At 35.4% G+C, this 10,805-nt stretch overlaps 1 protein-coding gene across 1 annotated transcript; it reads left to right on the top strand.

The window, feature by feature from the left end:
• The first annotated feature begins 2,793 nt into the window (after positions 1-2,793).
• LOC115713553 (uncharacterized) lies at positions 2,794-9,775 on the top strand. The gene is made up of 6 exons (XM_061113582.1): positions 2,794-3,062; positions 3,544-3,775; positions 4,031-4,326; positions 4,426-4,540; positions 6,963-9,010; positions 9,160-9,775. Exons 1-6 carry the CDS (start codon positions 2,794-2,796, stop codon positions 9,773-9,775), a joined length of 3,576 nt encoding a protein of 1,191 aa, XP_060969565.1.
• The last annotated feature ends 1,030 nt before the right edge of the window (positions 9,776-10,805 follow it).

Here is a 10,805-nt window from a genome sequence, read left to right as displayed (position 1 = left end):
CACTACAATTTCAAGTAGGGTTCGATGCATTTTAGAGTTTGCCTTAAAGAATTCTAAAAATCCTAAACGTATTCATTGTCCGTGTGTAGATTGTTGTAATGGATCTAAAGGAACTATTACAATGATTAAGGACCATGTGTATTTACGAGGTTTCAATAGAAGTTATACTACTTGGTATTGGCATGGCGAACATTTAGCCGATGATCCATATCTATTAGGAAAGTGGGAGGTAGATGATATTGAGGGTAATGATTTCGATGATCATCCATTGGACTTTCTTAACAAAGCACAAGAGGAATTTCTTAATGATCCTAAAAAATTCGATAATTTTCTAAGTGATGCAGATAAACTCCTATTCGATGGTTGTAAAAAACTAAGATTACCAACAATGGCTAAGTTTTACAACATCAAAGCAGAAAATGGAGTGAGTGATAAATGTTTTACTCAATTTTTAGCTGCTTTTAAAGATATCTTACCATTTGACAACTGCTTCTCGGAATCTACATATGAAGTGAAAAAAACTTTAAATTCCATAGGATTGAAGTATGAAAAAATTCATGCATGTCTAAACGATTGCATTTTATATCATAAGGAATATGCCGACATAGATTATTTCCCGACTTGTGGTTTATCCCGCCATAAAGTAAACAAGAGTAAGGAGAATAGGAAACTTATCCCCCAAAAAGTGATGTGGTACATGCCTTTGATTCCGCAACTGAAATAATTATATCGTAGTGCAAAACATTCTAAAAATTTGATTTGGCATGAGACCAAGAGAGTTAAAGATGGAAAACTTAGACATCCTGCAGATTCCCAAGTTTGGAAAAAAGTAAACTACATAAATTCTGAATTAAAATCTGAACCAAGACACATTCGTCTCGGTCTGTCTGCGGATGGAGTAAATCCACATAGATCTCTAAGTAGTCGTCATAGTTCATGGCCTGTCTTCCTTGTTATGTACAGTCTTCCTCCGTGGTTAGTGATGAAGAGGAAAATTAATATGCTTTCTTTAATGATATCAGGCTCGCAACAACCCGGGCATAATATCGATGTATATTTGGAATCATTGATTGCCGATTTAGTAGAATTGTATGAGAATGGTGTTCAGGCCTATGATGGTTTTAAAAAAGAATTCTTTAATCCGAAAGCAATGTTATTGTGGACTGTTAACGTAGATTTTCGTTAACCAAATTTGAGCGTAACAGTGACAATCTCGAACAGAAAAATAAAGGTTGTAAAATAAAAAGTATGAACACACATGATTTTTTACGTGGTTTTGCAGTTAAAATTCTGCATAGTCCACGAGTCAATCTTATTTAGATTTCTGATAGTTTTCTCAGGGCCTTTTTTCGTATGAGTTTTTCCTCCCCCTTTTTTGATCTTACTTGCAGCTATTTATAATTACATAGTGGGCAGTTAATTACAAAGTTGACTATAATCTTTTTACAACGATCATCCCCTAAAATCATGGGGTTTGATTACAAATCACGTAGTGTAAATGCGGTTATTATTTGAAAACCATATAGCTGTGATTTTCCCGCTTTTACTGGGTTAAAATGATCGTGTATTTAAACACGTCTTTAATTGTTGTATCCGGGGATGTCTTGACAGAAGCTTGGTTTCAGTGATCATAATAGCGAGCTGGGGCAATTTTTCCTTCCGAGGTCGACGATGCACGTCTTGTTGCTTCTTTGTGATGATCGGGATTCTTATTTACAAAGAGTTCTTTGAGGCTCGTTTGAATGTTAGCTTCTGACTCGTCAGGATTGTAAGCCTAACTGAGAAGATGTCTGAAGTTAACTGGGTGAAGTTACAGGATGCCTTCCCATAGCGAGATTGGCACCTCGCTTATTAGGTCTCGAGCCAACCCGACTGTTATACTTAGTTTGTACATTATACACTAAGTACTTTCGCAGTCGATATGCGTCACTTTCGTCTTCCTAGATGTAACGTACTTGATGTCTCGCGATTCACATTCAACGACATATAGTTTTTTGTTAATATACTGAGCAACAGTTTGTATATCTTTTCCTCGCATAAGGCCTTACAGTCAGCAGGTTGCAAATATACTCTAATACTTACGTAATTAATGAGTTATTCTATAAAAAGTGGTTGCATCGATCCATATTTATTTTATCTTCACACGTGTCCCCAACTGAGATAGCACCCGAATTTCGGGTATAACATGGACTGTCAGTGATTTTCCAGCTTACAGTAATTTATCAAGCTTAAGCACAAAAGGTTACGAAGGTTGTCCGATTTGTTGCACTAACACATGGACTCGTCGCTTGGCAAATGGACACAAGATGTGTTATATGGATCACAGACGGTACTTGCCTACAAATCATCCTGATAGACAGAAGAAGAAAGCATTAGATGGTACTGAAGAGGGAGATATGGCTCCTTTGTCACTATCAGGGGAATAAATTCTCTAACAACTAGAACTTGTAGATTTAAAGTATGGAAAGACGCAAAAAAATAAAAAAAAAAACAAATGGTTGTTTTCAAAGAAAGTCAATCTATTTTCGTCTTCCATATTAGAAACGTTTACTTGTTCGACATTATTTGGATGTCATGCATATTGGAAAAGATGTGTGTGAGAGTATTATCGGTACCTTACTTGATATTTCCGGCAAAACTAAGGATGGTTTAAATACTCGTTTAGATCTCGTTGAAATGGGTATATGACAATCTCTGGCACTTAAGAAGAAAGTTGAACGATTATATTTGCCTTCTGCTTGTTTCACTTTGTCCAAAAAGGTAAAATAAATGGTTTGCAAATTATTTGCAAATATGAAAGTACCTGATGGTTACTCGTCTAACATCAAAAACTTGGTAAATGAGGCTGAATTGAAACTAATGGGTATGAAATCACATGATTGTCATGCGTTAATGCAACATCTACTTCCAATCGCCATTAGATTAGTCTTGCCAAAAAATATTCGAGAGTGTTTGACACATGTTTGCATTTTCTTTAATAAGTTGTGCAGGAAGGAATTAGAACTGGATAATTTAGATGCATTACATGAATATGTAGTCAAAACATTGTGCAACCTCGAAAAGTTTTTTCCGCCATCTTTTTTCGACATCATGATACATTTAATAGTTCATCGAGTGAGAGAAGTAAGGTTGTGTGGGCCGGTTTGGGCGAGATGGATGTATCCATTTAAAAGAAATATGAAGGTACTTAAAAGTTATGTGCGTAACCACTACTGGCCAGAAGCATCTATAGTTGAGTGCTACATATCTGAAGAGGTTGTGGAATTTTGTTCAGAGTACATGGCCAGAGTTTAGGCAAAAGGAATTAGCAAACCAAGAACTGACCTAGATGAGGTTGATAGAGGATTAAGGGGGAAAGGGACAATGGTGATAGTGTCCAAGTTTGAACTAGATGAAGCTCAATTAGTCGTGATGAACAATAATGCAGAGGTTCAGCCATATATAACATAAGTAGCTTTTCCTTTGATTAACATTTCTTAAGTCACGATGAACAATAACTTGATTTACCTTACTTGTTTTACAGTGACAATAACATTTCTTAAGTCTCTGCTCTGATAATATCGACAATGTTGTGGCACGAGCGTATCTGTACGAACATGACGGTCTAATCAAAGTTTACTGCAAAGACTACGATGATTCACATGCTCGGGTTCTGATTTCAGAAATGCTGCAAAAGGAGGTTGAAATCCCAATCTCAATTGAAGGGTGCAGATATGTTAAGGCAGTAGCAAACATGTTCCTTCCTTGGCCTAAATACCTAATTGTAACACCCGAGGTAACTTTTGTTATAAATTAATTATTAATGATTAGTGGAGTTTGAATATCTTAAATATTCAACCATAGTGAAGTAGGTTTTGCGAATATATGTGCTGCGGTAGGATGGATGAATAAACAACTGTTTTATATGTGTTATTTGTCATTATATAAGCATGTTTAAAATTTTTGGGGGCATTCAATTACAGCCGTTATGCTGTCGAAAATTTGGTAGAATTAGGATCAAATTTGATATATTATGGTGTGTTTTGTATAGGGTCGACTCGCTCAACCACTTTCAAGACGTGATGCGTCGAAGGGGAAAGGTCTCATGCCTTCTCCACAAGGCGGTGATGATGAAGAAGATGAATTATTCTCACAAAAAGTCATGGATTTGATTCCTAACTCGCTAAAATGGATGGTTGCTGAATTTCTAAGAATCAAAGATAAACGTGATATAATCACAATTCCTGTGCCCCGACAATTCATAGCACCGCGTCTCCAAATCACGTTATTTGGAGAGGATTTGCAGCAAGTTGCATTGTGTGACTTTATCGGCAACCAGGGAATGTTGTTTGGAATGATGTATACTCTTCCTTAATCTAATTAACCTTATACATCAAATTCTAGTGAAATTATTATAAGACACTAATACTTAACAATTTAATGCAGGTACATCTGGGAGAGCATAAAAGATTTGAGAATAATTTTCAAGTTTTACGACCTAGAGCTTCTCGCAGTGAATGATATCAACGATGAAGAGAAGAGTCAATCTTTTGATAATGCGGCAAAATAATTGGCTGCTTGGTTATCATTGATGAATAACAACCACCAAATGTTCTTTATTCCCTAGAATATCGGGTAAACGCTATTTCGTGTTAATTGTTCATTTTTATATTATAACTTGAAATTATTATTATACTATCTTACTAATATTTGAATATAATTTTCTAGTGCACATTGGATGCTAGAGGTCGTTGCGCTAAGGAAAATTATCCATTTAGACCCTATACGTGACCATCAAGTTTCTGGGCAAATTACTGAAATGTTGAAAAGATAATAATTTAATGACTATTTATGTAATAAATTATTTAATTAACTAATGAATTGATATGTTAATATAATTTTTCAAACAGAGCATACGAATATATAGGGGCATCAAATGTGTATCTTGGCCCGTGGCCAAAAATTTCACTAGCAAATTGTCCAAGACAACTTAAAAGCCAAGAATGTGATTTTTATGTTTTGAAATACATGACTGATATCGTCGCACGTGCAAACCCCAACCGTTACATACAAGCTCAAAAAGATGTAAGTTTTAATTATTGATTATAGTATTTATTATAATAACAAATAATAATATGTATATATAAACTAATATAAATTTTTATTTTTTTTACAGTTTGGATATAAGCAGGAATACAATCCAAAAATTAAATTATTACCAATACAGCGACAGTGGATAGAACGGTTGATGGAGGTGATTCATGAAGGCTTGGACGATTGATGCTGAAAGGCCTAAGAATTTTTATTCCCTAACTTATTTTTTTAGGTTAACTTGTTAATACTTTGACTAATTTTACAATATTTGTGTAATATTTAATTGTAGTTTATATTTAATTGCTTCTATGAAATGAAATTAGGTATATTGGCTAATCATAAAATTAATTTAAATAATATTTAATTAACCTTTTTAAAAAAATAAATATTTAATTTAAATTTAAATTAAATATAATATATAAATTAATAAATATATAATTTAAATAAATTATATTAAATTAAATTAAATGAAAAAAAAATAATTATTATAGATTTGGCGTTGGTTGTTATGGGCTGTTTAGAATAGGTTAATCCTAGTAAGGGAATGGTAATGTGAAACATTACCTTGTTTGTTTGGAGGATTTAACTTAGGAATATTATTCCTCTAGTAATATAACTACCCTTGAGGAGGGTAATGTTCATACCTTAAAAATGAGTAGGATTGAATTATTACCTTCCATCATATTAATTTGAATAATATTTTTGAATTAATAAATAAATTTAAATACCAATAATATTATCATTTATTATAAATAAAATATAACGATATACATATATATTTAATCTGTGAGATCAGTTTTTTTTAACTGAGTTATTTTATATTATTAGCAATCACATATATATATTTATTATACAAAAATTTTATACGGATGGTGTACATAAATAATATATCGAACAAAAATAAATAACATAGTGATAAAATCTATAGAAATGTTCATTTTAATTAATAAAAAATACAATTTAATGTTTACTAATTAATAAATATATTTCTTTAATAAATAACTATTTTATTTTTATAAGTAATTAACATTAAATAGATATAATAAAAAAAATATTTTTATTTTAATTTTTTAAAATAATATATATAAGATTCTTGTACTCAACCAAACAGTGTAATTTAATTAACAGTAATATGATTACATATTACCCTACACAACCAAACACAGTTTACACATTTCCCTATAATCATATTCTCCTTCATAATATTCCCTATAATCAAATTATTTGGCGTCGTTTATGGGGGTCTATGGCGTCAGTTATTCACTATAAACTGATGCCATATGTATCCTATGGCGTCGGTTGCTATATCTATGGTGTCGGTTGCTATATAGCAACTGACGCCATAGGGTACCATTTAGCATCGATTGTTTTTAATCCTATAGCGTTGCCCAAATTAGCGTCGGTAGCAAATTTTGTTAAAACCGACGCTGAAATGCCTTAAAAACCGCCTCTAAAAGGTGTTTTTGTAGTAGTGAGAGTATTTGACTGGGCAATTTTATAATGGAGACGACGAACCTGATAGTCTGCTTGCACAGTTCTGAGCAGTGCTCTTTATACTAGCGTTACCGTTTCATACTTCTCCTATATATATAGATATATTAATATTTTTACTTTTTTGATAAAAAACAGAAAAATAATTAAAAAAAAAGTGTTACCACACCCTTTATTTTTTCTTCCTTTCATTATCTTTTTACTTTTTTTTCTTCGTCATACAGCAAAGATTAATAGAGAGCACCTGGAATGCATTCAATTAATAAATACAACATCATCAATATAATATTTATATATAGTTTTATATGTTTTAAGCAAAACTCGTGTCGGTTATAAACACTCACAAACTCATATACATATGAAGTCTGAGCCGAACCCCATTAGCTAATAATATATAGCTACTATATGACATTCACTTTTTGGAAGCTCCTTTTACCCACACTGAAATTGAGAAAGCTTTCCACCAGCTCCCCCTTGATAAAGCCCCTGGTATCGACGGCTTCAACTCCCAGTTCTATAAGGATAATTGGTCTTTTCTCAGAAATGATGTCATTAATGCTGCTCTCAGCTTTCTCAATGGTGATGGGGATATAGCACCCCTAAACACCACCCTCATCACCCTCATCCCTAAGGTTAAAAATCCCACTGTCCTCACGGAATACAGACCCATCAGCCTTTGCAGCATTGTTTACAAGATCATTTCAAAATCCATTGCCAATAAACTCAAGTTGGTTCTTAACAACCTAATCTCCCCCAATCAAAGTGCTTTTCTACCTGGCCGCCTCATCTCTGATAATATTATTATAGCCCAGGAGGTTGCTCACTCCATAAAGCTTAGGACTCATGGGAGAAAAGGTTGGATGGCCGTTAAGCTCGATATGGCAAAAGCTTTCGACAGAGTGGAATGGGCTTTCATAGCCGCGATCCTTAATAAATTTCTGTTTCCCCAGCGGCTCATCAATTTGATCTTGGCTTGTCTATCCACAGCCACCTTCCAATTCAATTTTAACGGGCAAGTGGCCGGCAATGTTGTTCCGACCAGGGGCATTAGGCAAGGCGACCCCCTCTCCCCCTATCTCTTCCTGCTATGCGCTGAAGGCTTGTCTTCCCTTATCCAGCAGAAAGAGAGAAATCGCTCTCTTATGGGTTACAAAGTCGCTAGACGCGCTCCTGCTGTTTCCCACCTGCTCTTTGCGGATGATAGTTTCCTCTTTTGTAATGCATCCATCCAGTCTTGCAATATCATCAAGGAAATTCTTGAGATGTATGAAAGGGCTTCGGGGCAAAAGGTTAACTTTCAGAAATCCTCCCTTTATTTCTCCCCGAATGTTGAGCTTCGGGATCAAACGTTAATCTCAGACTTCTTGCAAATTCCTATTCGCTCTTCTTTTGAAAATTACCTGGGTCTTCCCCAGCACATTGGAAGATCGAAGAAGCAAATGTTCCACTACCTGGATGACAAAGTCTGGGCCCATCTGCATAACTGGAAGAACAAGGTTTTCTCCAAAGGGGGAAAAGTGATCCTTCTCAAGTCTGTGATTCAGGCAATTCCCACCTATACCATGGCCTGCTTTCGCATCCCTTCGGCCACCTGCCATTCTTTGGAGTCGATCATGGCAAATTTCTGGTGGGGTTTCAATGACAATAATCGGCCTAAAATTCACTGGCAAAGTTGGCAAAAGCTGTGTAAGTCCAAAAAGGATGGCGGATTGGGTTTCCGCTCCCTGATTCACTTCAACCAGGCCCTTCTTGCTAAGCAAGCTTGGCGCATCTTCAAGCAACCAAACTCATTAGTCTCTAAAATCCTGGAGGCCAGATATTACCCAAACTCCTCCTTCCTTAATAGTGCGTTAGGACACTCGCCTTCTTTTGTCTGGCGTAGTATTTGTTGGGGAAGAGAGTTGCTGCAGAAAGGTCTTATTTCAAAGATCGCCAATGGGCAGAGTACTTCCACTACAGGAACTCACTGGATCCCGGGATTCAGACAGCATACCACTTTTGATACAGCTCCTCCTACGGTTGCTGCTTTTATCACCCCAACCATGACCTGGAACATTGCCCTGTTAGAGAGATATTATCCTCCCCATGTCATCGACGCGATCCTCTCTATCCCTCTTCCGCTCCAGCCTTCGAATGATGAGTTGATTTGGGAGCTATCAAGCTCTGGCATCTACACAGTCAAAACCGGTTACCACCTTAGCTTCTCTTCTTTTACGCCTCCTGACATTCCCTCATCCTCCTCCCCCTCGCCTTGGTGGAAAAACTTATGGCACCTAAAAATCCCCCCCAAGGTAAAACATTTTGCCTTTCGAGCTACCAACTCAACCCTCCCTACCCTCAAAAGCCTAGCATCTAGGAAAATTATCCCATCCTCGGTTTGTGAACGGTGTGGAAACATGGAGGAATCGTGTCTCATGCCCTGTTCTACTGCAATAGTGTTCGAAGAGTCTGGAAATGTACGCTTTTCTATCCCTACATTTTTTCATGCCCTCATGAGATTGATTTTCACGATATTGCTCATATGGGTTTTGTATCTTTACCCAAAGAAGAAGTAGAACTTTTTCTCTGCATTGCTTGGTTTATTTGGTTTAACAGGAATAAAGCTCGGAAAGATCAGGCGCAAGACAAAACCCATGCCATTCTGACTCTGGCGCGCAATTTCCTGGACGACTACAATCTCCCATCATCAGGGCAATCTTCCAGAACCCCACCCAGCAGACTCTCTCATCCTACCCCGTGGACTCTTCCAGCGCAAGGATGTCTCAAGCTCAATGTGGATGCGTCAACAACAAAGGATCGCTTGAAAGCAGGTTTTGGCGGTGTGATCAGAAATAGTGAAGGCCTTGTTGTAGCTGCTTTGGCCTCTCCTTATCTAGGAGGCGGGACCGTAGCTTCTCTTGAAGCAAAATCTCTTCTTCGAATGTTGCAATGGTGCATTGAGGAGCATTTCCATGTGCATGAGATCGAGACAGATTGCAAGACAATTACAGATGCGCTAAGCTCTTCCTGTGAAAACATCTCCGCTTTTGGAGACACTCTGAAGCAAATTAAAGACGCTTTATCTCTTCTCCCTGCTGCCCAAGTTTCCCATGTTCCTCGGTCTGCAAATACTTTTGCTGACAAACTTGCTCACTGGGCTGCCGGGTTAGATGAAGCTGCAATTTGGATTGGCGATGACCCCTGTGATCTTCGAGTTTTTCTTTCTCTTTAGTGGGCTCCCTTTCCCTCAAAAAAAAAAAATATGTATATACACACATACAGTCACGCAGCGTGACTGGTCCGGCAAATTTTTTTATTTTTTAAGGAGTCTTACAATTAGTATTCATTTAAAGTTATTAAATTAAATTACTAATTATTAATTTATTACTATTCTAAGGCTACCAACAAAAATAATTAAATAATACTTATTTTATTTTTTTTCAAATATAACTCTTTTTGTGCCCAACTTAATAATTATTCTTCTTAAATATAAAAAAAGTTATCTTTTCATAAAAAAAAATAAAAAATAAGAAAGAAAGAGAGAAGTAAGTTGAAAGAGTCAATTTTTTTTTAGTATTTTCAATTATTAATCTATTTGTATACTTAATCTTCCAAGCTTAAATTTTAGTGGTAAAATAAAACCCTCCAAACGATTAAACTCTTAATAAATTTAAGGTGTCATCTATTTTTTACCGTTAACTGCCAACATAGACTACTTATGTGTATACTCTTGTACACGTAGCACATTTATATTGGTAGACCTAATATTATTATTTAAAAATTATAAAAAATTATTTCAAAATTTATAATATTTTTAAATATTACCTGTATCGAAAGTCAGGATTGGGTATATATACAATTATTAGCAGCGGGACCGCTGTTAATGCCCTGCCGCTAATAATTCTAACGATTATTTATTTTTTTTTCTTCTTAATATTATTAGCGGTGGGGCTCGCCGCTAATACTATTAGCAGCGGAGTCTACTGCTAATAGTTTTTTTTTAAAAAAAAATAAATAAGTAAAATTAGCGGTGAATTTTGGTTCCGCCGCTAATGCTATTACTATTAGGGGCGAATTTTTTTTATCGCTAATAATATTGCGGCTATTGATAAATTTTATTGTAGTGATAGTGTATAATAAGACGATGTCTAACTTAATTATAAAATATTAGCACATGAGTATATAATATTTACTCAAGATATAAATTATTACTCACTGTGTGAATATATTGCTCCACATACATATAAGTTAGTTTTTGAAAG

The sequence above is a fragment of the Cannabis sativa genome, chromosome 4 (genome assembly GCF_029168945.1).
Source record: "Cannabis sativa cultivar Pink pepper isolate KNU-18-1 chromosome 4, ASM2916894v1, whole genome shotgun sequence".
NCBI lineage: Eukaryota > Viridiplantae > Streptophyta > Magnoliopsida > Rosales > Cannabaceae > Cannabis > Cannabis sativa.
The sequence above is the reverse complement of the archived record's forward strand: the minus strand, read 5'-3'. Positions and strand labels throughout refer to the sequence as shown.

What these genes read in the sequence shown, in the direction of transcription:
- LOC115713553 (XM_061113582.1), top strand. Translation starts at nt 2,794, where the DNA reads ATGAAAGTACCTGATGGTTACTCGTCTAACATCAAAAACTTGGTAAAT. An exon ending in ACATTGTGCAACCTCGAAAA is followed by an intron (nt 3,063 to 3,543) that starts GTTTTTTCCGCC and finishes ACATTTCTTAAG; the next exon opens with TCTCTGCTCTGATAATATCG. An exon ending in GTCAATCTTTTGATAATGCG is followed by an intron (nt 4,541 to 6,962) that starts GCAAAATAATTG and finishes AATAATATATAG; the next exon opens with CTACTATATGACATTCACTT.